We start from the raw sequence: 26,407 nt of genomic DNA, 5'->3' as shown, positions 1-26,407 counted from the left end.
TTCCTAGCTCCTGCTTAACTCCTGTCAGTGGTTCTGGATGGGTTGGGGGGTGGGGGGAGGGAAGAGGAAGCTCTAAAGGGAAGGGTCACTTAATGGCCTCTGGTGTGGCCTAGAGGAAATCCAGGGCTCCTTTAGTGGGCCCTCCCTCCTTAATGTCTTGAAAGTGCAGGGAGGGGCAACTGGGGATAATGGGGAACAAAAGGAGCAACTGAGAAAGAAGGACCTCAAATAGAGCTTGGAGATTATGTCTGAGACCTGGGGTTCTACAGCCCCCCCCCAGTACTCCCTCACCTTTCTGGTCCACCCTGGATGAGAGAGGCAGTGGGGGCTAGGACAGCAGCCCCAAGGCAGTGTGGATTTTGAAGATGGGCAGAGAGAGTCCTCCTCTCTTAGTAGTTGTGTGCCTTTGGGCAAGTCACTTAACCACAACAAGCCTCAGTCTTCCCATCTCTAAATGAAGATATCAACACCTACCTTCCCTGGTCATTGTTGGGATGAATGAAAGGAGGCCTCTGGAAGCATTTCTGTAATTGCTAGAATTCAGGGATTATTATATTCTCCAAGGTGAGAGGCCACCTTAGGTCCCTGGAAGTGACAGCGTCAGGAGATTTTTTTTTCCTCCTCTGCGGTGCCTGCTCCTTTCTCAGCCAGGATGCTGGCTTTAATCCTCTGTTCCCCAGCCCCCGCGCTTCTCCTTGAGACCGCCTTGGTGGTCTCCAGATTCTCTCGCACCTCGCCTTTTTCCATAGGCGCCCCCATTCTACGATGCTGGGGGTGTGGGCATGCGCGCAGAGTTGGTCCAGGGTGAGACAGGTTGTGGGGGTCTCCGCTGGCCTGAATCCGCGCCCCCGCCCCGCCTTGGGGTTCTCATTTGCAGATGGTTCCCTCCGGTCCTCAGCTCCTCTCCGGACTAAACAGAGGAGGACAGAAACAAGGGGTGGGGGGCCCGAAAGGGGGTTCCCACCTTCTCAGTCGGGAACCGAGAGGGGGATCCATCCCTTGCGCCCCAACGCCGCACCATCATGGGTCTCCAAGCCGCGCTCGCAGCTGCTGGCAATCCTCGACCAGGAGGTCTGCCCCGCTTGACCCACAGGTCGTGACCCGCCCCCCCTCCTCCCCTCACCCAGACCCCGCCGATCCCCGGTTCCGAGCGAGCGGGAGCATGCGGTTCTAGGACCCGGAGGCGCCGCCGCGCGCGCCGCCGCTTCTGCCTGGCCTCGGCCGCCTCCCGCTCCTGCAGGTGAAGCGGCGCCCGCCGCCCCCTCTGCGGCAGGTGAAGCGGGTCGGCCGCCCCCTCCCCGCCGCGCCATGGCTGCGGCGGGCCCCCAGCCCGCGCCCCGCGCCCGCCCCCTCCCTCCAGCCCGCCCCCCGGGGGCCGGGTGCGTAGCGGCGGCGGCGGCGGCGGCGAAATGCGGTTTGCGCGCTCGGGGAGCGACAGCAGAAGTTAGAAAATCGCCGAGGGGGGAGCCCGCGCCGCAGCTTCCTGCCCCCGGCCCAGCCCTCTGGCCCCGGCGGCCTGCAGCCTGACTTCCTCCCCCCCACCCCGCAGCTCGCCGCCCGGCTCCTCGGACGGGGCCGCCCCGATGGGACGCCGCGCCCCGGCCCTCGCGCGCCGCTGAGCCGAGCGCCGCCGAGCCGAGCCCGCGCCGCAGCCGCCCGCCGCTGCCCTGCTCACCCCGCCCGCTCACCCCTAGGCCCTCAGCCGCGTCCCCGGTCCCCCGGAAAGCTGGATTTCCGAGGCTGGAGGCGCCTGGCCGACTGGGTGGGGACCACCATGGGCAACGCGGCAGGCAGCGCGGAGCAGCCAGCGGGCCCCGCCGCGCCGTCCCCCAAGCAGCCCGCGGCGCCCAAGCAGCCGATGCCCGCGGCGCGAGAGCTGGAGGAGAGGTTTAACCGGGTTCTGGTGAGTGTGACCCGCTGGGCGCGGGCGGGGGGCGACGGGGGCTCGGCACGCGTCCCCGCCGCCGGGGGCTCAGGTACCGCTTGGAGATCCCTGGCCCAGGGGCTGCCCCTACAGGGGGTGGGAGTGACCGTGGGTGCTTTCAGAGTGACTTAGCACTCCCCCCCCCCCAAAACTTTCTTCTGCAGTCGCCCAGTCTGCTTCCCCAAGACACCCCCTTCCCTGGCACTCCTGGGTCTAAAGGTCTAAACAAAAATGTCCTGCGAGGAAGTTGGGAGCCTAGCACGCAAGGGGGTCCCCGGGGGATCCCCTTCCGCACTGCACGCAGACCGGGCCACGGGGCGCAGCTCTGGAGCATCTGCTGGTGTCTCAGGGCTAAAGATGGACGGGTCACATCTTAACGTGCTGGGAGCTGGAGACCGAGTTCAGGTGTTCGGTCCTGATTCGTTCGTGCCTGGGCAGCTGGGAGCTGGGTCCTCAGATCACGCAGAGGGAGCGTCTGTGTTTCTCACCCTCGACCTGTGCAGGAGAGATTGCCTGTGGGTCCTTATCTTGGGCATTTCCTCCAGCCCACTGAAGGGATTAAGGTCAGGAGGGGTGGGGTCAGGATGGGTTGGCCACTCTGGTTTGGGGTGGTGCAGAATTCTGGAAACCCCTGTCGACTCACCTTCCCCACTATCGCCTGCTGGAGGAATTGGGGGGCTCGGAGACTAAGCCCCTGGGGAGAGAGCCATCAGCTGGCGCTGAGCCTGGAAGCAGTCAGGATGTGTTTGGGGAGGGGCTTCAGAGCAAAATCAGGGCTCCCTAAGACCTGGTGGGAGGCAGAAGTAGGGAGGGGGAAGGGCCACTCATTCTCACTTCCCTCTCCCTACCTCAGCCCTGGCCCAGGCTCCCTTCTCTAATTGCCTGGTGGCCTGTCTGCTGTCAGCTCCCTTGCTGGACTCTGGGTGACAGGCGAATGAGGCCGTGCTTTTTCCCAGGGGCACTTCGCAGCCTAAGCAGGCTGGCACTGCAGGTCTGAGCGTGGGAGCCCAAGGGAGACTTAGGTAGTTGAGCAAAGCTGGTGTGTGGCAGTGCTCAGTCCTTTGTCCCTTCCACCTCCTTGACATCATTTCCCCTCCCTTGGCCAGTCACTGGGCAGTACTTGCCAGATTCTCCGCGTGGCCCCTCATCATAGTTTCTAGAAATCTTGGCTGCCCCCATCCCAGAAGGAAGGCTAGGAGGGGTTTGGAGGAGCTATCGGGTACAGTGGGATCTGGTTGGGGAGAGGGAGGGGCCCGGAGGGACACCTCACACCGGGTCAGGCCCTGATTACCCCATCTCTCCACCTGCTTTCCTTTCCCCAAACCCATGGCCTGGCAAAGCTGAGCTGAGCTGAGCAGATGGGGGAGGGGGGAGAATGAGGAGAGACAGTCTCTGGGGGACCATCTGGGGAGCCTGAGTTGGTGGTGGATCCCTGGACCCCTGCCAGCCTGACAGGGGGGGGGGGGGGGGTTATAGGTCTGTCCTTCCCCCTTAAGTGTGTGTCTGTGGACAGGGGGGGGCCAGGCTGTCAGAGGGAGGTTCTGGCCCCCGTCCACTCTCTGTTAGGTACACACTAGTGGGCAGGAGCGGTGTGGATAAATCAAACCAGTGGGAAATCCAAAAGTCAAATGGTGAGTTTCTGATGCATGTGTAGTTCTTGACTGCCCTGCTCGCGTTTTGGCCTTAGCTCTGATTGGCTGGATCTGATGCTAACTGCCTTTGGGAGTCCCTGAGTACCAGGGCGTGGAGGGCAGAGGCCCAGGGCGGGGTCTGAGAGGGTGTCTTGGTGGAGAAAGCAGCGGTGGCTGGGTAGAAATCTAGAGCAGCAGCACCCATTGGGGCTGAGCTTTCCACCCCAGCCCGCAGGAACCCCAGTGTGTTTACACTTGGCCTTCTTTCTGGGGAGGGATCAGTCTGTCCCTTGTCTTGTGTGAGCAGAACACATTCCACCCAAGGTCGCTTGGCTAAGAACCTGGCTCCCCTCACTCCCCATCGACAGGGGCATGAGCCCCGCCCTGGGGTGACGGCCTTGGCCCCTGCCTGCAGCTGCCTGGGCTAAGTATTTGGCTAAAACCACGAGCCTGGCAAGCAGTATTGCAGGGCGCGTCTCCATCGGAGCTCTGCCTCTGTGGCCAGAGAGGAATCCTGTCCTTACTGACTGTCTGAGAGGAGGAGGAGAGCCTCAGACAGCCGAGTGATGGGCCCACTGCCCGCCAGGAATCCCCGAGTCTTGACAGCAAAAGCATAGCCCCTTTGCATATTGTCACATGGCCCCAGGGGAGCTCTTCCTTTAGCTTAATGGCAGCCCTTTGGTTTCTGGTGGGGAGTAGGATCTTGAGACCCCAAACCATGCCTTGGCTCCTGGCTGTGGGTGAAGGGTGCTCCTACCAAGGCCTACGCCAGACAGGAGATGGAGCTCTCTCTCCCTTTCCCTGCCGTGCCCTTCTCCCATGCAGGGGGGCGGGCTAATTTTCTAAGGAGGCTGTGAGAGAGAGGGGTGCCCCTGCTTAAAAAGGGGGTGGGGAGGAAGAGCAGGTTGAGCCAGGGTTTTCCGGCTGCTGCCTTAGCAACAGTGGAGGAGCGATGGCTGCCCAGAGACATGGGCCTGCTGTAATGGTGGGAAAACCAGCCCGCCAGACGCCAGGCTCTCGCCTTTCCTACACTGTGCCCAAGGCTCGTGTCTTCCTTGCACACCTTCCCCTGTAAAGGTCGGGGTTTGGGATGACAAGGCACTCTTTCCAGGCCTTCCAGAAGTTCATGCTTCTGGCCAGGCATAGGATACCCCTGATCTGTCTGGTCAGGGAGGTGCCTGTGACCTCGGGGCCAAGGGACCAAGGGAAGGTGCCCCGGATGTTGGGCTGGAGGTCGAGGGTGATGCTGACCGACATGGAGGCCGAACCATTCAGAGAAGAGTTTTCCTGCTGGGGCTTAGCCCCCTGACATGCCCTTAGCATGTGCCCAGGGGTATAGACATTTGGGGAGGTTGTGTGGGGAGGTCAGGATGGCCCCACTCAGGGTGTGGATCCTGGAAGTCCTGCTTTCAGCGGGACCCCTTCCCTGAACTCCCTGGCCTACATTGTGTTGGCCAGTGCACTTCTCTGGCACGAGGCAGATGAAGTTTGGGGACATGTAGCTGTAGATAGGGGTGATCAGGCCCTGAACCTCTCATCTCTGGGGTGTCTTACACGGAGAACCCCAGTGGGGCTGTGGGCAAGTGGGCACATGCTGGGCTGGGCAGGCGCTGGTGGGTGACATTCTTAGCGGGCCAGGCTGGCACACACTGACCCTGGAAGCCCAGGGATGTGGTAGGCATGATTCATGGGGACATCTGGGTCCAGTTGGCAAAGAGTTGGGTGAGATGGGCAGGAGCAGGTGGGGCTGCTCTGGGGGCTACCTCTGCATTTTTCCCAGGCGCATGGGGCCCTGGAAGGTGGCTCAGGCCTCCCCGCCCCTGAGAAGGCCACTAGAGGGAAAGGCAGAGTAACTTCCTGAGCTTTGAGTTATTACACTGGGGCGTTGGGTTTTCTCTTTGCCACTTACTACCTGGGTGACCTTGAGCAAGTTACTTGACCTCTCTGAGCTTCAGTTATCCCCATGGGTAGAAAGAGGCTGGCCTCTGCAGACCATTGAAAGATTAAGTGGAGTTTGCCTGACACAGAGCAGGTGCTCCAGAAACTCCCTGACGGTGAGGAAGGGGATGACATGGGAGAGGGTAGGGCCCTCTCCAAACTGGAGGTTTGGGATGACAAGGCCTTCTAGGCCCTTCTAGACTGTGCCTTTCCCCTCTTCCCACCTCCATGACCGACACCCACCAAGGCTGCCAACTTCAGCCATCACAGGCTAGGCTGCCCTCGCTGCCATCATGCAGGTCAGCAACAGTGGGGCCTAGACCGAAAACTGCCTGGCGGCCGGAAACCACAAGAGGGAGGGCCCACCTCTCCTGAAGGGTGGGGCAGTGGTGGTGCTAACGGTAGCTGTGTGCACATGGGGAGGGGGTGGGGAGGCCTCCACTTCCCTCTGAGACACGGTGTGCTTGTGTGTGGGGGGGTTCCCCAGTGAGTAAGAGCTCAGTGTGGGCAACAACAGGAAGCGTAGGGTGCTGGGTGGCAGGAAGTGGGGCTGGCTGTTCTTGGTTCCTCAGACAGGGGGGACCGGGGCCAGGCTGTCTGCAGGAGACCCTGGGGGCTTGGGACTCAACATTTCTTGCTGCCTTCAGTGAGAAGGAAACTGAGTCTTCTTGAACTAGATTGCCAACCAGATCAGCTTGGGCAAGCGACTTAATCACTTTGTGCCTTAGTTTCCCCTTTGTGAAATGGGGATCATCAGAGTATTTGCTGTGTAAGCTTCTTTTTGAGGTTTAAGTGATAGGTAGATAGAAAGCACTTGGAATGGCACTTAGCCCAGCGTGGACGTTTGGGGAATATTTACTGTCATTGCTGTAATTCTCCCCCCAGGGCTTGGGTCGTCTGGGCAGTGCCTGCCATCCTGGCTCCCACCTGGCTTGCGCTTGTCCCCGCCATGGGGACCCTTCAGCCCTGATGGGAGAAGCTGTGAATATTTTCGGGTTCTCGGCACCTAATCCTGAGGCCAGTTGGCCCAGAGCCCTCCTCTAAGTCTGGGATTGCCTCTAACTGCCCCAGAAAATCTATATACTGGAATTTAAAAACTTGGACAAAATGGATTGTTTTTGGAGATGCACTGAGAGCTCTAAAAACCAAGATCGAGGCCATGGAGAGTTGGGCGGAGGGGAGATGCATGGGGAAGTGGGGGCTCGGGGGCACTTCCTGGCTTCTGGGCCCATCAGGCTATGGAGGCCCTGGAGGGCTGGTCTGAGACTGGGCCTGGTAGCCAAGTTCAAGGGCATTCTGGGACTCAAAGGGCCAGACGTCATGAGGAGAGGGTGGGCAGGTGGGCTGGGACAGAGTCTGAGCCCAAGCTGAAAGTGAAACCGGAGGGTGTGGCTGTGTCCCGAGGCAGACAGAGCCGCTCAGTCTCCAGGGAGACCCCTCCAGATGTCAGCACTTGGGGGGCAGTGGGTCGAGGCAGAGCTTGCCAGGGGCTGGTCTTGGAGTAGTGAGGCTGGAGGCCCCTCTTGACCCTCAGGACGGAGGGGCGGGGAGGGAGGACGGGCCCCACACATTCTAACAGAAAGGTTGGGGAATCAGCTCCTTTTCTTGGCCACACCCTCCGAGATGGGTCTTTTCTGCCTCTTCCTCTGACCCAAAGCTTCAAGGGCAGCAGGGAAAGGGGTCAGTTCAAGCCAAGCCTTGGAGGCAGGTCTGTTGGGTCCGGACGTGTTCACAGATTTCTGCTTATCACACCGGGCCTCCCTCAGGGTCTTCAGTGGCACCCATCCCATCCCCCAGTCTGGGAGACACCTTTTCACAGTGTGCGTCACTGGAAACTATTATTACATCAAAACACAGCTTCTCCCTGAGTATTTCCAGGAGCTCTGGGCGCCGTGAGGCAGAAGGGAAGTGTGCCTATTTTACGGAGGGGGAAGCTGAGGCTCAAGGAGAAAGAGAAGTCGGCAGGCTAGGTGGGCCCAGAAGCTGGATCTTCTGAATCTGGCCCAGGTTCTTCCTCCACCCTCTGTCCCCTCACAGGAGGCATGTGTAACCCCCCGCACCTGGCCTTCCCTGTCCTTTCCTGTCCCATGTGAGCGCATCAGCCAACCCTCGGCTTCTCTCCCAGCCCCCCACCCCATGGGACTGCCTCCTTGCAGAGGGCCCTGAGTCTGGGGTCTAGGGCCTGATTTTCCAGGAGGGTTTTGCTCCCCCCTGAGCGAGTGGCACCCTCTGGTTCCTGTCACGCTCCTCAGGGTCCCCGTCTCCTCGGTGGGCTCAGTGAGGAACAGCTGCTCATTAGTGCTCCGCGCTGTCATGGCTATTTCTGATTTCTGAGCCTAAATGTAGCCCATCTGGCAGGCGGGCAAGTAGCCTCGGGGGCTTGAGCATGCCCAGGTGGGGAAGGGGCAAAGGAGTGGCCTGCCTGCCACCATGGTCAGAGACAGGTGGACCCTGCTGCAGAGGCCTCCCCCTCCCCAGTAATAACCCCGGGGCAGACCCCAGGGAAGAGGGCCAGCGCACTGGTTCAGTCAGCTCTGGGCTCAAAGCTGGCCTGGCTGCCCACTTCCTGGCTTTGTAACCTTGGGCAGTTCATTAAACTAATCCGTCCTTGTACTTGTGAGATGGGACCGATGGTGCCGATGGTGGCGAGGGTGTCCCCTGCGTGGGGGGGGCTCAGAGCAGTGCCAGGCATGGTAAGCGTCCAGGCAGAGCTGGCTACCACATTTATTGGGGACATTATTAGCATTAGTTGCGGTCTCTAGAAGGGCCACTGGGGCCATTCCAGGAACCAGACAGATCCCTGGGGTGGGTGATGGCTTGGAAAGACCCCTGTTGGGAAGCAGGTGTCCCTGTAAGGCTCTGTTGCTGGAGCTTATCCACCCCTCTCACTCCTGCTCACTCCCCTTCCCTGCCACCCGCCTCTCCGAGTCGGCCACCGTTCCATGTTCTCTGACATTGGTGGCCCCCCCGGCTGCCTCCTTCCCCCTGAGCCTTGCCCTGCTCTGCCCTGCCCCACCATGGATCTCTGTGGGGTGGGGATGGATCAGGAGAGACCAAGGAGAGAGAGAGACAGGGATGGAGAGTGGTCCAAGGGAGGCCTTCCCCCTGCTTCAAGGGCCCTTCGTGGGCAGTGGGTGCTGTGGTGGCAGGAGCCGTTCTGGCCCCTGGCGCCTTGGGGGAGGGCAGCAGATGAGACAGCAGCGGTTTCCCTAATCCAGGGGCTCACTTTCGCAATCGGGAGAAGAATGACGTATCCTCATCCCCAGCTGGCCTGGGGGGCCCGGTGGGTAGGCAGTTTCACCTCTCAAGTGGGGCCCTGGCCGGAAAGCTTGGGCAATGAGGGCTGAGAGCACCCAGCTTCCTGTTGTCTGGGACTGACCCAAAGCAGTGATTGTTTTGGGGGGGTGAGGTCTGGCCAGAGCCCCAGAACTGGGCCCGGCACCCTAGAGAGGAAGCTGGCTACGGAGCCTCGGGTGGGTGTGGCCCCCTCTGTGCTCCAGCTGGGCCTCCTCTCAGGCCCACGTGACTGAGGATGTGTTGTGAGCCTCCAGAGCTGGTGACAGGGGCCCCTTGACTCTGGGCTGGGGATTCCTGGGGACTCCCACAGCCCCAGTGGGACAGAACTCCTTGAGGGCAAGAACTGTCTTTAGGGCCTGACTCACAAGAGACTGTCTTTTAGCCTGGGGTTTATGGAATTGGGGTCGACTGGCACCATCTTCTGTGTCTATTGGGAAGACACATGAAGTTCAAGGGGGCCAGGGACCCCCTAGAGCTGGTGGCATGGGACAGGACCCTGTGTCTGCCCTAGGAGGGAGAAGCTGGCCAGGCACATCTGTGGCTGGGGGAGGAGGACCAGGCAGAGCAAGGCTGACCTTTCATAGCTCCTGAGGGGAGTCCCAGCCTGGGCTACCAGCCGCACAGACCCAACGTGTCGGCTGCTGGCCGCAGTTCCTGTGGCCGGGTGACCTTCCCCGGGAATCCCCCTGCCCGTCCAGCTGTGATGGGCCTGCTTGGAATTCCCTGCCTGTCTGACTAGCTCCCTTGGCTCATGTCTCCTGCTTCCAGAAGCGATGAGGACGGAGGGGGCTGGAGAGGAGGGTTGAGGAGGAGACGTCCAATGCCATCCTGGCAAGAGATTTCCCGGTGTGTGTGAGACACTGGTGCCCTGGGCCGGGACCGCATGCAGTCCCCATGGTTTCTGGTGGCGCGCAGGAGTGGGCCACAGCTCCTGTGGCTGGAGACGGAGCCTGCCCAAGTGGGAGAAGAGATGGTACCCCCTATGGCACATGGGGAAGTGAGTCCGGGGCTGCCGGAGGTCCCAGAAGTTAGGCTGAGAACCCACGCTCCGAGTGTCACGGCAGACACTCCGGGGAGGTGGCGTATGGATGACAGAGCCCAGGCTCTGGGGTCAGGCAGACTCAGGGCCAAATCCCAGTGTCACTTTCTAGCTTTGGGCCAAGGGGAAGGTGCTCTGCCTTTGGGCCTCGGTTTTCTCATTGACTAATGCTGTTTATGTCCCAGGGAGAGAGGGTGACGGGGATTCACGTGGATGACAGATGTCCTAGGGACCTGACCCCTCATGGCTCCTCTGAAAATGCCCATACCTTGTCCCTCCCACTGGGGGCCCAGGCTCAAGGTCATTCCCTTGTCTCTCCCCCCACCCCAGAACTGCATGAACTTGCCGCCGGACAAGGTGCAGCTGCTGAGCCAGTATGACAACGAGAAGAAGTGGGAGCTCATTTGTGACCAGGTGGGTCCCAGGCCCCTTCTGGCAGCGGGGTACACTGCCCTGGCCAGGCTGGGGCTGGCAGGAGAGGGGGGCACTGCCACATTGCCCATGGGGCCAAGACCCTGCCCAGAGGCCTGCGTAGCATCTGCAGAGTGTGCTGGGGGTGTCTTCAAGACTCTAGGGTCTCCTTCCCTCGGACATGGGTCTCTCCAGGGACCTTATGAGTCCCTAGCAGGGCTGGGTATGCCCTCTGAAGGGCTGGCAGGGGTAGTGTGGGCCGTCAGTCCGTCCAGCCCGGCCATGTCACCATCCTCCTTGCAGAGCTTCTTGGAGCAGCCTCTGTTGACCCTCCAGCTCAGGGCTGGGGAGGAGAGGGGGCAACCCCAGGGCTGGGCCTCTTTGACCCCATGGGAGGTGAGGAGGAAGGGGCAGGATCCCTGTCCTCCTTTCCTGGGGGCCAGAGGAGCTACTGTCAACCAAGCAACAAGCCAAAGGTAACCGTTCCCAAGTGGCAGAGTGAGAACTAGACGCTCGGTCTCCTGGTGCTTGGGCAGGCATCTGGCTTTGCCACGTCCGTGGCTCCCTGGCTGCCCTTGCCTCTCTGGCTTCTAGGGCTGCTGTCCGTGGTGGCAGGGAAGGCCCCTCTCCCTTGGCTGGGCCGGGTGGGGCCTGGATGCTGCAGTCCTTTGGCGAGGGAGGGAGGCAGGGGGTGGGGAGCTGGGGAGCAAGAAGCCTCCCCTGGGAGCGAGGGCTGGGCCTTCGGCTCCTGCTAATGGACCAGAATGGGATGAGCAGGCCATGATGGAGTCTGGGGGGTAAGGGCTGGGCCACGGAGGGAGGGCAGGGAGCTGCTTCAGAGGGGGCTGTGTTTGGGGTCCCTGCCACTTGGCCTGGCATCTCAAGCTGGGGACTCAGAGGCCTGGGAGAAGTGGGAGGCTGAGGGGGGTGGCTGGGTGTTATCTGGGGGATCTGGGTGGGGAAGGATGGGAGCTCCTCCGCTGGGGGGCCCTCTGCTGTGGCCCCTGCTTCTTTGTGTGAGTGGCTCTTAGAACCCTGGGTGGGGCAGGGAAGTTAGGAGCTGCTTTTTTGAGCACGGAAGGTGGGGACACGCAGGTTCCCACCAGCACAGGTGAACGGGACAGCTGGGAAGGGGCCCTTAGTGTGTTCTTCCTCCCCGGACTCCCAGCTCTGGACCGGTATGTGGCCCGGGGAGGGCAGGGGGCTGGGAAGGTACCACCTACTGGCCGGTCCGTGTCCCCTCCCTGCCCCAACCCTGGTCACCAGGGTGGGGTGTATGGCACTAGGGACACCTCCAAACCCCACCCCCCCCCGGACTGCACTAGGGCTGCGGCTTGTGAGGCCATTGTGGGGAGGAAGGTCCAGGACTGGGGTCTTCTAACGTGCCCTGGTGGGTGGTTTGGTTAGACCTTCGGTATTTCAGAGCCTGGAGAGCCCGGGGCCTGGGGTCAGAGCTGAGGATGGGATTCTGGGGCAAGGGCTGGGGTAGCTGTGGCTGGTTTCCTGTTCACTCCACTCCATCTCCCCAGGAGCGGTTTCAAGTCAAGAACCCTCCCAGTGCCTATATCCAGAAGCTGAAGAGCTACCTGGAAACTGGTGGGGTCGGCCGCAAGGTAGCGACGGACTGGATGTCTAACCTGGGGGTATATGTCTCCCCCTTTTTCTCTGTCCCTTTCCCCTTGCACCTGCCAAGCTCTGGGCAGCTGGAGTAACTGTGTGAATCAGCTTTTTGGTGGACTTTGTGGGTATGTGTGTGAGTGTGGGTGTTTATTTTTAGGGGCTGGAGGGGGCCCGGGGCAGTCTGCTCGGCCCAGCTGCGGATGCTTACGTGGGTCCACTCGTGTGTGCGCTCCAGCGTGTGTGCACACCATGTGGCCATGCGTGGGTGTGTGTGTACTATGTGCATGCTTTTGTGTCCACATATGGTTGTGAGTGTGTACCCTTGGGTCCATATATAAAGGTGTGTGCACCCCACGTGTCCATGTGTGGATGCACTGGTGTCATATCTGTACCCACGGTGCTTGTGTATGGATGTGCGTGTGTGCGTGTGTGCGTGTGTGCCACATGTCTGTGTGTGTACCGTGTTCATCCGTGTATGGGGCCATGTGTAGCCCGAGATGCTTGATCTGCCAGGTAGGTGTGTGGAGGTGGTGGGGGAGGCTGAGCGTGAAAGGCCAGTTATGGGGGGCGGGCAGGGGCTGCTGGCTGCTGCCTCCGCGCTCAATGGGCCTGTGGGAGGCCCTGGGCTTCACCCACCAGACTCTCTTGTTCTTGGTCCCCAGTTTAAGAGGCGAGTTCAGGAGTCCACACAGGTTCTGCGGGAGCTGGAGATCTCCCTGAGGACAAACCATATTGGGTAAGCAAGGGCTCAGATTTCCCTCTTCGGGGCCTGGGACAGCGCTGCCCCCAGGCGGGCTCCTGGGGCTTCCCGTTGCTGCTCCCCTTGCTACTGGGGATGGGCCCTGGCCGCGCCTCTTCCATGCCCAGCCTGGGCAGGACCTCTCTCCTGGCTGGAGCTCAGGGAGCCCTGTGCCCTGCAGGTGGGTGGAAGAGTTCCTCAATGAGGAGAACCGCGGCCTGGATGTGCTCCTTGAGTACCTGGCCTTTGCCCAGTGCTCCGTCACGTAAGCCCCCCCGCACCTGCCCTCATACGATTCCTCAGAGCCCGGGTCTGTGCCTTCCTGTCCCTCGTCCATGCCTCTGGCCGTGTCCAAGCAGTGCCGCCCTCGAGCCTACCCTGGGCTCATGCGCACCTCACCCGCGTGGTGGGTGATGCCACTTCCTCAGGGCCTGCGTGGATAGGGAGGGACATGGCCTGGGGTGGCCAGCTGGGACCTGGGACTTCCTCGGCCCCCTCCTCTGCCCAGCACAGCGCCGAGAACAGCCCCTGGTCTCCCCTGCATGTCCGTCCATCTCTCCCCTTAGCATCCCTCGCCCTGCTCTCAAGGGCCCCTGAGCTGCGGGCCACCCAACCCCATCCAACCCCTGCAGGTATGACATGGAGAGCGCAGACAATGGGGTCCCCGCCTCAGAGAGGAGCAAGCCCCTGGAGCAGTCTGTGGAAGATCTCAGCAAGGGGCCACCCTCGGCCTTGCCTCCCCAGTCCAAGAGCCGCCACCTGACCATCAAGTATGTGGGGCCCCTTGCAGGATGGTGGGGGGGAAGAGAGGATTCACCCCTAGACTGCTGCACCCTGCCAGCCCCACCCCAGGCCCTTGGGGGTGGTGGGAGCAGCAGCCTGGCATTGGGGGTCCCAGTAAGGGCCTCAAGCTGGGCTTGAGAGATGGGCATGTTATGAAGCCTTCCAGGGGTGGGCACCTAGAAACTGGAATCTGGGTGGGTCTGGGATAAGGAAGGTGTTTCTGGGTTGGTGAGACCTGTCTTGTACCCTTCTAACCCCCTCTTCTTTCCTGTGCGGCCTCCAGGTGCCCCCCCTCTCCCCGGTACGTAGCCACCTGGGGGCAGGTGCATGCCTGGTTGGCTCCCTGGGTGGGGGTGGGGTAGGGTGTTCAGCGGACACCCCTGGGTTCACCTGCTCTGGCTAGCCTCCCCACCCTAATGCAGGACATCCTGCTGGGAGGCAGGGAGAGGAAAGGAGACAGCCCAGGAGCCTCATGTGGGCCCCCAGCTTCTATCCTTCCAACATTGGTCTATGGGTCCAACTTCACATTAAGCCCCAAACCCTCACAATATGTTTCTTTGTTTGCTCATTCATTCAACAAATATTTTTTAGCCTTTTCTATGTATTAGGCATGGTGGCAGGTGCTCAGGAAACAGATCACCCTGCCCTTGGGAGCCCTTGGTCTAGAAGGGGACAGTGTTTGACAGGCTATCATGGAGGTGTGAGCAGGGGTTCTGAGAGGGGAGGTGGCTACTGGGAGAGATAGCTCTGGCATAATGTCTCGCAGATGGATATGGGCTCTACGGGCAGTGGTGGGGACAGGGAGGGGCATTCCAGGTGGAAGGAACAGCATAAGCAAAGACTCAGGCCCATCTGAGTAATGACAGGAGAAGGACAATGTGGCAGTTGGAGGGAGGAGGTGGGGCTTCCTGGTGTTGTTGGAAATGTGATAGAATTGTCAAGACGCACTGATGTGGAAGTCGTGATTGGCAGTTCTGCAACAATGAAAAATAATCACGTATTTCTTAGTGAAGAATAATCGAGGACACGCATAGCACTTACTATGTATCAGGCACTGTTCCAGGCTCATTTCATAGTCCAAAAACCCCATCAGGAAGGTACTATTATTACCATTCCTATTGTACAAATGAGGAAACAGAGGCACAGGGTGATCAAGTAGGCTCACCTAGTGTAAGTGGTGACCTGCGATTGGAACCCAGACCATCTGAATTCAGAGTTGGCCTTTTCGAGATGGCAGATAAGCCCAGGACGCTGGGAGCGCCACCTTGTGGAGAGCACTTCCATGGTGGTTTCCAAGCGTCTGTCTTCCCTCTCTAGGCTGTCTACCCCCACAGCACAGCAACACTTTTTGTACTTTCTTTTCTTTTCTTTTTTTTTTTTTTAAAGATTTTATCTATTTATTTGATAGAGATCACAAGTGGGCAGAGAGGGGGGAAGCAGGTTCCCCGCTGAGCAGAGAGCCCGATGTGGGGCTTGATCCTAGGACCCTGGGGTCATGACCTGAGCCAAAGGCAGAGGCTTAACCCACTGAGCCACCCAGGCACCCCATAGCAACCCTTATTGATGCCAAGTTGCGGTTAAGGGTCTTTGCCTTCCTCACTCCCTCTGCCCCCCTTGCAGCATGCCAGGCCCTAGTCCTAGGGACCGAGTGGTGCCCTCCAGTGGCCTCTTTAGTTGGGTGGATGGGAATCAGTTGCCTAATGTTCCAGATGTGCCTGGGGCGGGCCGGCGGTTGTGGGAAGCCTGGTGTAGGACTCAACCCCTGCTGCCTCTCCCCGACCCCACCCAGGCTGACCCCTGCCCACAGCAGGAAGGCCCTGCGGAATTCTCGCATCGTTAGTCAGAAGGATGACGTCCACGTGTGTATCATGTGTTTGCGCGCCATCATGAACTACCAGGTTGGTCAGTGGGCATGAGGCACCAGGGTACCTGGGAGCTGGGTCTGTCCTCACCAGGGGCTGCCTCAGCCGCCGAAGTTCAGGGACCCACTGTCCCGCCCCCCTGACCCTGTTCCCCACTGGAGAGACCTGGGGATGGGGGCTGTTGAGCGTCTTGAGGCTTGAGGGGAAGCCCAGATTTCTGCCCCCTCCTAGTCGGGCCCTCTGGACTGCCCTGGACATGACTGGGGTCATGGACATGCCTCCGGCAGGGACCTAGGCACAACCACCAGAGAAGGCTGAGCATAGCGAACTCAGGGACAGCCGCTCTGGGTGATTTTGTCTGGAGGAGTGGCTAGTACGGCCTGTCCTCCTTCACTTAGCAGGCCTTTGAGGGCTCCCTGTTTCTGGGGTGCTGAATCCTGACACTGGCTTTTGAACAAAGTTATTTAAAAAGAGGGACCAGGCTTTGGCAGCCACAGAAAAGGCTATAAAGAACTTCCCAGGCCTGAGGCAGTGAGACCAGAAGGCAGGAGCCCTGACAGTGCCTGAGGTGCTGGGTGCGACAGTGCTGGCAGTCCTGGGGGTCTGCCTGGAGGAGCTGACCTTTCCTCTCTCCCCAGTCTGGCTTCAGCCTCGTCATGACCCACCCGGCCTGTGTCAATGAGATTGCTCTGAGCCTCAACAACAAGAACCCCAGGTGAGGCCTGGGCCCCTCACCTTTCTTCACATCTAGAGTCTCCTACCACTTGACCCCTTGCCTTCTCTGCTCCCCAGTTCTCAGGACTACTGGCCAGGCTCATTCCAGCCCTACTCCCCATCAGCTGCTCTCACTGTCCTCCCCCAGTCAGGCCCACTCCCTCCCCTTGCTGTGGGGCTGACTTTCAAGGGATAAACTGGCCCCCCTGTCCCCAGGACCAAGGCTCTGGTGTTGGAGCTGCTGGCGGCCGTGTGCCTGGTGCGAGGAGGGCATGACATCATCCTGGCGGCCTTTGACAACTTCAAGGAGGTACTGAGGCCCCCCCACCCCCAAAGGGTGCTTGCTCTCTGGGGCCCCTTGGAGTCCTGTGGCTGGCAGTTGTGGCCTCTGCTGGGGGCAGCTGGGAGTGCTGGGTGGGCATTTGGGGAGCGCAGGGTGGGGATAAGCTGGAAGGGGGAAGCTTTCAAGGGCAGGTACCAGGTCATGTAGGGGCACTGCCTGGGGCGACAGGGACAACTATGGGGATCTGCTGAACCTCTGACCCTCAGCCTGGCTGGATCCAGACTGGACTTGGCCCACGCATCTCAGAGTTCCTTGAATACACTTCTGCTCACTCTGGTTAAGTAGATGCATGAGAATATGATGCATAAGGTGGGATGTGGTCATTCATTCCCTTAATAATATTTGTTGAGTGCCTACTATGTGTCAGGCACAGAGTGGGCCCTTGGGTTGCATCAGTGAGCAAAAGAAACAAAGAAGGCAGGGGAGGACAGATAATGAATAATACACTAAATGAACAGATTACATAATGTATCTGAGAATGGTGGACACTCTGAGGAATAAGTCCAGGTCGCTGGAAGGGCAGGGAGAATGGGTCACAGGGTGGGCAGGGAGGCCTCGTGGAGATGGTGAAGTTTGAGCAAAGCTGTGAGGGAAGTGAGAGGCTTGGTGTGGTGGGGATCTCAAGTAAGAGCACACCAGGCAGACGGAACAGCAGGTGCAAAGGCCCTGAGGTGGGAAGGTGCCAGGACAGCAGTGTGGCCAATGCAGTACGTGAAGGGAGGGTTGGGGGGGGATGGAGAGGGAGGGGAGGTTTTGAGCAGAAGAGCGATGTGGCCTGACTTTGATTTAGTGGGGAGGTGCTTGTAGAAGCACGAGGTGGAGGCTGGAAATGATTTGGGAGGTGTGTTGCTGGGGCCCTCGTGACAGCCATTCTCCCCATGCAGGTGTGTGGAGAGCAGCACCGCTTTGAAAAGCTGATGGAATATTTCCAGAAAGAAGACAGCAACATTGACTTCATGGTGAGCTCAGGAGGGTCTGGCTATCCTCAGTGTAAGGAGGAGCCAGGGGGCCCAGGTTTCTAGCTTCTGGGCTCTGCTCCTGAGTGACTGGTGGGAGAGGGAAGCTGGAGGGAGAGGACCTGGAAAAGAAATGTGGGTAGGGGCAAAGCTGGGTTAGTAGAATGAGAAATGGGGAAAAGGAGGGACTTGGGAGTAAATGGGGAACAGAAGGCTTGGAGCACCCCCATCTGGAGGGTCACAGAACTGCTTGTGGGCCTGCTCCCCAGGTGGCCTGTATGCAGTTCATCAACATCGTGGTACACTCAGTGGAGAACATGAACTTCCGTGTCTTCCTGCAATATGAGTTCACCCACCTGGGCCTGGACTTGTACTTGGAGGTGAGCCCTGCATCCCACCGCCCCCCCGGGACTTAACTGCGGCTGTGGAGTGTGGCTCTGGGCTCAGTGGCATGGGTGCTGAGGTTGGCAAATCTGGTTCAAATCCCGAGTCTGCCACTTCCAAGCCCATGTGACTTGGGATGGGTCTCTTCTCTCGGAGTCTCACTTTTCCCGTCTGTACAAGGAGAGAATCATAAAGATAACGATGACTCTAAATAGAATGAGGTAGAACATTTTCTGCCACCTTCTAGCCACGCGGTCCGTGGACCTGTTATCTCAGGCACCAGAACAGGCTCCGGGTGGCCCTGGGCCTGTCTGGCTTTGGGAGGATCAGCCTCAGACAGGTTCTGCCTCAAGAGCATAATGGGGAGCACGGAGATACTGGGCAGAAGTGGGAGCAGGCTCGTGTCGGACGGGCCCAGGGCCTAGAGGAGTTTCTTGCCCTGGAGAAGGTGGGCAGAGGGCCTTGGTGCTTCCTGGTCCAGCCTGTGCAGAGAAGCTGCAGGTACCCTGATTCCTTCGGGAGGCCTTTGGGATTGGATTGGGATTTGGATTTTTCTAAAAGCCAAAAGGCGAAATGCTGGAGGGGATGATCTAACCATACAAGGGAATATTACTCAGCCGTGTAAGGGGATGAAGTTCTGATACACGCCACTGCATGGATGAACCTTGAAAGCATTATGCTAAGTGAAAACAGCCGGACACAAAAGCCCAAGTACTGGATTCCTTTATGTGAATGTCCAGAAGAGGCAGAAGGTCTGCTGGCAGTTGCCAACGGTTGGGGGAGGGGAGAGTAAGGACTGACTGCTAACAGCAGGGTTTCTTCTGGGGGGATGAAAATGTTCTGGAATGAGACAGTGGTGATGATGGCACAACCCTGTGAATATACGAAAAACCACTGAATTGCATGCTTTAAAATACCGAATTTTATGGAATGTGAATTATATCTCAATAAGAAATTAAAAAAAAAAAAAGCTGGCTGGGGCTCAGACCCTTTCCTTCAGGCTCCCGGGCTGATGGCGGGAAGTCCTCTCACCTCGGGCCTCACCCTGCTCTTTCCGTCTTGGGGACAGAGGCTGCGGCTCACGGAGAGCGACAAGCTGCAGGTGCAGATCCAAGCGTACTTGGACAATGTTTTTGATGTGGGTGCGCTGCTGGAGGACACGGAGACCAAGAATGCTGTGCTGGAACACATGGAGGAGCTGCAGGAGCAGGTGGCCCTGGTGAGAGCTGCTCCTGAACTTGGCCTTGGTTTTAGGTGTGAGTAGGGGGTGGCTGGCTGCCTGGCCCCCGACTTTGACCCGAATCCAAATCTTGAATCCTGTCGCGTCTTTCTCAATGAGCCTTCGCTGGGTTCCTACCCTGCGGGACCTCTGAGGTAGGCAGGTCCCCCCTCTCCCTGCGCTCAGAGCCCGCACCCTGGCTTGGGTGGAACTAGGTGCCTATCTGTGGTCCTAGCCCAGTTTCCTCTCCACCCACCTCTCTCCTCAGTGGTGCCTGGGTTCCTCCTCCTGAGAGAACGTCAGTGCCCTCAGGATCTTACCTACTTGGGTTCAAGTGCCAGGCTCTGCCCACCCGCCAGGCACCGGGTGCTAAGCACATCCGGAAGCCTCCCCCAGCCCTGCAGGCAGGCGTGCCTGCTGCCGCCCCCTCACCGGCGGTGCCAATGCCCAGCGGCGGGTGGGAGCTCACCATGTGCTGTGCCACAGCTGACAGAGAAGCTTCGGGACGCGGAGAACGAATCCATGGCCAAGATTGCCGAGCTGGAAAAGCAGCTAAGCCAGGCTCGAAAGGAGTTGGAGACCCTGCGGGTGAGGCTGGGGGCAGAGGGGGCCGGGCCAGGGGCGGGCCGGGCTCCCAAGAACTCACCGGTTGGGGCTTCTAGGTTTGACACTTTCTCTCCCGGGACAAGAGGGTGGGGGCTGTGTGCCAGGCTTGCTCGGAGGCACTGACCTCTCCTCGCCCCCTGCCGGGCTCACAGGAGCGCTTCAGCCAGGCGACCTCCATGGGCGCCTCCAGGCGTCCCCCTGAGCCTGAGAAAGTGCCTACCTCCGTCCCGGCGCGGCCCTCCGCCCTAGAGCTGAAGGTGGAGGAGCTGGAGGAGAAGGGGTTAATCCGTATCGTGCGGGGGCCCGGGGATGCTGTCTCCATCGAGATCCTTCCGGTCGCTGTGGCAACTCCCAGCGGCAGTGATGGCCCGACTCCTCCGGGAGTGCCCACCCGCTCGCCCAGCCCAGGTAAGCAGGAGCTTCCGGCAGGGTGGGGTCGGCGTGGGGGGAACCAGGGTCTGGAGGGGGAGCCTGGGGACATCTCCTGCCCGGAGAGTAGGAGAGGTAGGTTCAGGGTTGTGGGCGTGGCTCAGGTGGATGCGGGGATGGTAGACCTGGACCCAGTGCGCCTGCGTAGGCAGGGGAGGTGGAGGCGAGACCACCTAGGCTCAGAATGTGATTCCGGTTCCCCCGTACCCCGCCTCCCCATTTTGGGTTCTCGGTTCTCTCCAGGCTCAGATCTCCCACTTGCCGCAGAGCCGGTTCCCGGAGGAGCACCCCCACCGCCACCTCCACCGCCACCGCCACCGCCACCTCCCCCACTTCTCGGCCTCCCCCACCAGCAGGAAGTCCCGCCTTCGGCACCCCCCCTGGTCTCACCCCTCCCTGGCGGCTCTGAGCCCCCACCCCCGCCGCCGCTGCCGGGAGACTTGCCACCCCCACCCCCGCCGCCACCGCTGCCTCCGGGCACAGATGGACCAGTGCCTCCGCCACCTCCCCCGCCTCCAGGAGGTCCCTCTGGAGAGTCGGGTCCTGAGATGGCCTCAGGTGAGTGGACCACCAAGGGCCGGGGGAAGATCCGGAGGTGCCTAGACCTCAGTGTCCTCCAGGACCTGCTGTATGGGGGTGGGGGGACCTTCTATTGCCTTCTGCCTGCCCTGTCAGGTCATTCTGGACCCTCTGTCCCACCAGCCACCCCACCTCACCTCCCCAGTGCTCAACCACTCTCTCCCCATCCCAGGAGTGAAGACCAAGAAACCCATACAGACCAAGTTCAGAATGCCACTCTTGAACTGGGTGGCACTGAAACCCAACCAGATCACGGGCACTGTGTTCACTGAGCTCAATGATGAGAAGGTGCTACAGGTAAGTGTGACCCTGCCTAGCTTCCAGTGTGGGCACCGGGGGAGGAGGGGACTTGGCCTGGACTGTGCTCCGTCATCTCCAGCACCCCATTGTATAGATGAGGGCGTGGAGGCCCAGGGATGGGGGTTAAGCTAAACAGGGTTAGTGCATCTGATAGGCAGTGTGTCCTGACTCCCTTGGAGGCTTTCCCCTCCTTCACTACAGAGGGTATATCTGCCTTCTACAGTCTGGCCTCTTTCCTCCTTTTTTAATTTTATTTTTTTTAAGATTTTATTTATTTATTTATTTATTTGACAGAGAGAGATACAGTGAGAGAGGGAACACAAGCAGGGGGAGTGGGAAGAGGGAGAAGCAGGCTTCCTCACAAGCATGAAACCTGACTTGGGGCTTAATCCTAGGACCCTGGGATCATGGCCTGAGATGAAGGCAGATGCTTAATGACCGAGGTGTCCCTCTCTCTTCTCCTTTTAAGCTTCTTTCCCACCACCCCCACAGGCAACCAGGGTTTCAACATTTTTTTTTTTTTTTTAAGAGAGAGCAGGGTGGAGTGCAGGAGTGGGGCAGAGGGGGAGAGAGAGAAAGAGTTCCAAGCAGGCTCCAGGCTCAGTGAGGAGCTCAACATGGGGCTCAGTCTCACAGCCCTGAGATCATGACCTGAGCCAAAATCAAGAGTCAGATGCTTAACCAACGGAGCCACCCAGGCACCTCTAGCCCTTCTAATTCTACTTTTAGTTTTCCAGAAGGGTTGTGTTCTCTTGCTTCCAGGCCATTGCTCATGCTGTTCCTTCTGCCTGCAATGCCCTCCCCTTTCCCCTTTTTTACCCCTGGCCAGTTCAGCTCTTCCTTCAGCTCTAAGGGCTTGGAGTGCAGGTCCCCAGGGTTGGGTGCTGTTCTTCCTCCTCGATGCTGTTTGTTCTCCCCCTGTCTCCCCCATCAAGGTCGAGCTGGGTTACTGGTTTGTTTCTCTGCTGGTGGTGTGGTCAGGGCTGGATGGCTGGTTCAGCCAGGAATGTAGCAGACCCCAGCCGGCCCAGCCTCACCTCCTCTCCCTGTGTCCTCAGGAGCTAGACATGAGTGACTTTGAGGAGCAGTTCAAGACTAAGTCCCAAGGTCCCAGCCTAGACCTCAGTGCTCTCAAGGGTAAGGCAGCCCAGAAGGCCCCCAGCAAGGCCACCCTCATTGAGGCCAACCGGGCCAAGAACCTGGCGATCACCTTGCGCAAGGGCAACCTGGGGGCTGACCGCATCTGCCAGGCCATCGAGACGTGAGTACCTCTGCCCTGTGCTTGGAAGTAACCCATCCCCTCTACTAGGCAGGGGCCATCAGGCTATCAGTAAAAGAGTCCCCAGCCGTGGGGCAGAGCCCATCAAGCTTCATGCTAACCCTGGTCAGGAAGTAGGGCTGGGAACCTTGTTCCTATTTTCAGGTAGAGAAAACTGAGAAAACTGAGTCCACTGGGCAGGGCAGACAGTTTGGTAGACAGTCCATAATGCGAGTCTACACCCAGACCGAGACATTCCTGTTTCCTCCCTGCCTCCTTGCCCAGCTGTGGGCACTCAGGCCCTGGCATTTACAGCTGGGCATCTGTCCCTACTGTATGATAGGGACCTGTGGCTTCCCAACTCCCAACTAACCTGACTGCTACCTCTTGGTCCTTGAAGTTATTGGCAAATCGCAGATACTGAAGTTCATTTATTCAGTCGAGAAAGTGGGGGGGGGGTTAGTCCTGTCCTCAAGAACTGGTGGGTATAGAGCGATAACTACCCCATCTTCCACCAGGTACGACCTACAGGCCCTTGGCCTGGACTTCCTGGAGCTACTGACCCGCTTTCTGCCCACGGAGTACGAGCGGAGCCTGATCGCCCGCTTTGAGCAGGAGCAGCGACCCATGGAGGAGCTGTCAGAGGAGGACCGCTTCATGCTACGCTTCAGCCGCATCCCGCGCCTGCCGGAGCGCATGGCCACGCTCACCTTCCTGGGCAACTTTCCGGACACTGTCCAGCTGCTCATGCCGGTGTGGGCGGGGCAGGCAGAGCGGTGTGGGCGGGGCAGGGTGGTATGGGCGGGGCAGGCAGAGCGGTGTGGGCAGGGCTGGCAGGGCATGTGTTCTGGGTGGATGGTGTGTTCTGGGTGGATGCGAGGCAGCTGGCAGCCTCCACTCCCCCAGGGGGCGTTTAGGAGTACTTGAATTTCCCATGGCCTTGCCCCCCACCCTGCCCCAACTTATCTCGACTCTCCCATTGCACCCCCAGCAACTGAATGCCATAATCGCAGCCTCAATGTCCATCAAGTCCTCTGACAAGCTCCGCCAGATCCTGGAGGTGAGTGCCCAGCGCGAGGGCCTGGGAAGTGGGGCCCACCCCATGACTCCTTGCCTGTTCCGGGTGCTGCGAGAGGGAGACCCCGGCCTTGCCCTGCACTCCTAGCATGCAACAGTTATGTTCCCAATTCTCATGTAGAAAGAATTAAGGCAGGGGTGGCAGTCATGTCTACAGCAGCGTACCTTAGACTCTTCCGGAGGGCCAAGTCCCCTCTGGGGATCACTGTGTGATTAGCAGAGCACCCACACCTGCTTAGTGGAGTCTAGCAGTGTCCCGGAGCCAGTAGAAATGGCTGTTAGATGGTGACACCCCAAGGGAATGTGAGCAGCGCAGTTCCGGGTAGGAATAGCAGAGGACAAAATTGGGTACGCCGAGGACCACCTGGCTGGCTCAGTCGGTTGAGTATTATGCGGCATTTTTTTTTAAGTTTATTTATAATTACTTATTGAAGAAATTTCTACACTGAATGTGGGGCTTGAACTCATGTCCCCAAGGTCAAGAGGGACATACTCCTCCAACCGAGCCAGCCAGGCGCCCCAAGCATGTGACTCTTGATGTTGGGTTGTGGGTTTGAGCCCCACGTTGGGTGTAGAGATTACTTAAAAATCAGATCTTAAAAAACAACATTGGGTATGCCAGGCACATAGGACAGACAGGTGCACAGGCTTGTACGTGGGTCATGAGCCTGAGGGGTGCATGCACGAGTGCAGTGTGGGCTGAGTGTGTGGGGCTGGCTTTTTGCCATGTCTTTTTGTGCAGTGTATACATGAGGGGGTTTCCTCAGCCCCGGCGCCCTGCTGAACATCTCCCTTTGCACCCCCTCTCCAGATTGTCCTGGCCTTTGGCAACTATATGAACAGCAGCAAGCGTGGGGCAGCCTATGGCTTCCGGCTCCAAAGTCTGGATGTGGTGAGGGGCATGAGGAGGGGTTCCCTGGCCTGGGGGTGGGGATGGGGAACTTGTTGCTGGTGGCCTGTGGCTGATGACAGGCCTGCACGCAGCTGCTGGAGATGAAGTCGACTGACCGCAAGCAGACGCTGCTGCACTACCTGGTGAAGGTCATTGCCGAGAAGTACCCACAGCTCACGGGCTTCCACAGCGACCTGCACTTCTTGGACAAGGCAGGCTCAGGTATGGGTGCCGGTACCCCCTTCCTCGGGTGGGGGGAGTGGCTCAGCCCCGGGGACTGATAGGGGTTTGAGAAGTGAGGGGCCCACAGGGTGTCATTGGACAAGAATGCCACCTCTCTGATTCCCTACTTCTGTGCTGCCCCATCCCCCACCCAGTGTCCTTGGACAGCGTCCTGGGGGATGTGCGTTCCCTGCAGAGGGGCCTGGAGTTGACCCAGCGAGAGTTTGTGCGGCAGGACGACTGCACGGTGCTCAAGGAATTCCTGAGGGCCAACTCGCCCACCATGGACAAGCTGCTGGCAGACAGCAAGACCGCTCAGGTGGGCCAGGGCTGGCTGGGCCCTGGAGGTGGGGAGGCGGGGGATGAAGGCCTGGGTCAGGGACACAGTGGGGGGAGGTTGCAGGGGGCCCACCTGCCTGGGGGAGCAGAGATGAAGCGGCCAGTGTCTTAAAGGCGCCCGGAGCTCCTAGGGGTCGGTGCTGGCAGGCCTGACGGGCTGTGCCCACAGGAGGCCTACGAGTCCGTGGTGGAATACTTCGGAGAGAACCCCAAGACCACGTCCCCCTCCATGTTCTTCTCCCTCTTTAGCCGCTTCATCAAGGCCTACAAGGTATGTGTGTCTGGTGGGCAGGCTGGACCCCTGTGGGGCCGTCCGGCCTCTCCACCTGGCCAGCGTGAAGGGTGGGGGATGCTTCTGTTCAGGGGTGGGATAAGACTCCCCTCACGGAGACCTACCTCGGCCCCTCAGAAAGCCGAGCAGGAGGTGGAACAGTGGAAGAAGGAAGCAGTAGCCCAGGAGGCAGGCGCTGACGCCCCCAGCAAAGAGGAAGCCCCAGCACCGAAGGTAGGCGGCTGCGCCTGAGCTCGGCGCTTTGCAGGGATACCCATCCCAAAGACCCAGGCCTCTTCCGTACCCTCATGTCTGGGAACAGACCCTGCCCCAGCAGCCTGGGACGGGAATAGCTTCCTTCTGCTCCAGCCTGCTGTGGGGGACCAGGCCGGCAGGTGTTCTAGGGTTTGGTGGCCTGGGGAGAGGGGATCCTGGAGCTGCAGCTGTACACCTTGCGTGACCACCCCCACTCCCTCATCACCACCCAAGGTCCGGAGGCCGCAGATGGACCTCATCTCTGAGCTGAAGCGGAAGCAACAGAAGGAGCCACTCATCTACGAGAGTGACCGCGATGGGGCCATTGAAGATATCATCACAGGTGAGGCTTTGGCTGGACCTGTTCTATCCTCTGTCTGTCCTTCTAATGCTGTTCTCCCCCCACCCCAACCCTAGGGGTCTGGCTGCCTCACTGCTTCTTGCTACTTTTCCTATCTTTTTTCCTTTCTCTCCTCCCTCCTCCCTCCCAACCCTCAGTGCTCAAGACGGTGCCCTTCACGGCCCGCACCGGCAAGCGGACGTCCAGGCTCCTCTGTGAGGCCAGCCTGGGAGAAGAGATCCCTCTCTAGCCCCCAGGTACCTGGGTAGCCTGGCCTCTGAGCCCAGAAGCTGCCCACAACCCTGGGGGCCCTCGGGGGACTGGGTCATGCTGCCCTCCCTGGGGCCACACGTGGCTGGGGTGTGCTTGAGCAGGGTCTGGTAAACATGAACAGGTCCCTTCCCACATGCACACAACCGGGGTCCCTACAAGGGTGAGGCCTGTGGCCTGGAGTTAGGGTCCTAACCCCGGGGCAGACTTCGGAAGGGTGAGTGTCTCTCTTCTTGGCTGCCAGATCTGCGGAACCAGCCCTACATCCGCTCAGACACAGGCCGCAGAAGCGCTCGCCGGCGCCCCCCAGGACCCCCCCTGCAGGTCACCTCTGACCTCTCGCTGTAACTGCTGTTTCTGCACAAGGACTCAGTGGGGAATGGGGGATGGCAAGCAGGGGGGCCCAAGGAAGGTGGTCCTCAGCTCGGCTGGGCCGGGCAGCCCCCTCTGCCGCTGCTGCCATTCTCCGCGATGGTCCCACCTCAAGTGGTCGGGTGCAGGGGCATGGAGGGGACAGCATCGCCAGCCCCTCCCCCAAATGCTGCTTGCAGCACCCCTCTCTCCCTAATAGCCATACTTAGCCTCAGCCGGAGCCTGGCCTGTAACTTATAAAGTGCAACCTTGCGCTCTATCCCCAGCTCCGGAAACTCTCCACGGACCTTATTTTTATACAAGATTAATAAAGATGTTTGCAAAAGATCCGCGTCCG

The 26,407-nt window shown here is 59.6% G+C and overlaps 1 protein-coding gene across 7 annotated transcripts; it reads left to right on the top strand.

Moving 5' to 3' along the window:
- Nucleotides 1-1,629: 1,629 nt before the first annotated feature.
- Nucleotides 1,630-26,395, top strand: FMNL1 (formin like 1). Of its 7 annotated transcripts, none has more exons than XM_032870987.1 (28): nt 1,630-1,903; nt 10,160-10,243; nt 11,770-11,853; nt 12,523-12,596; nt 12,781-12,864; nt 13,232-13,369; nt 13,666-13,683; nt 15,172-15,280; nt 15,883-15,959; nt 16,175-16,268; nt 17,186-17,260; nt 17,527-17,637; nt 18,711-18,860; nt 19,347-19,448; nt 19,619-19,874; nt 20,139-20,453; nt 20,647-20,771; nt 21,833-22,035; nt 22,551-22,785; nt 23,024-23,092; nt 23,921-24,001; nt 24,094-24,223; nt 24,379-24,542; nt 24,732-24,833; nt 24,972-25,067; nt 25,323-25,431; nt 25,587-25,685; nt 25,943-26,057. In XM_032870987.1, the coding sequence occupies exons 1-27, from the start codon at nt 1,775-1,777 to the stop codon at nt 25,676-25,678; spliced, it is 3,306 nt and encodes a 1,101-aa protein (XP_032726878.1). In that variant the 5' UTR covers nt 1,630-1,774; the 3' UTR covers nt 25,679-25,685; nt 25,943-26,057. The 7 variants fall into 7 exon arrangements, with proteins under 7 accessions (XP_032726878.1, XP_032726873.1, XP_032726875.1 ...); XM_032870982.1 differs by having other exon boundaries at nt 11,770-11,883; XM_032870984.1 differs by lacking the exon at nt 25,587-25,685 and having other exon boundaries at nt 1,631-1,903; nt 25,943-26,395.
- The last annotated feature ends 12 nt before the right edge of the window (nt 26,396-26,407 follow it).

The sequence above is a fragment of the Lontra canadensis genome, unplaced genomic scaffold, assembly GCF_010015895.1.
Source record: "Lontra canadensis isolate GAN:19392208 unplaced genomic scaffold, GSC_riverotter_1.0 scaffold41, whole genome shotgun sequence".
NCBI lineage: Eukaryota > Metazoa > Chordata > Mammalia > Carnivora > Mustelidae > Lontra > Lontra canadensis.
Note: the sequence above shows the minus strand (reverse complement) of the source record. Positions and strands in the feature narration are given on the sequence as shown.

Bases quoted from the DNA above. Each gene is read 5' to 3' on its own strand.
- FMNL1 (XM_032870980.1), top strand. From the start codon at position 1,775: ATGGGCAACGCGGCAGGCAGCGCGGAGCAGCCAGCGGGCCCCGCCGCG. The intron at 12,865-13,231 runs GTAAGCCCCCCC...CAACCCCTGCAG, and splicing joins TTTGCCCAGTGCTCCGTCAC to GTATGACATGGAGAGCGCAG. The intron at 24,834-24,971 runs GTATGTGTGTCT...TCGGCCCCTCAG, and splicing joins GCTTCATCAAGGCCTACAAG to AAAGCCGAGCAGGAGGTGGA.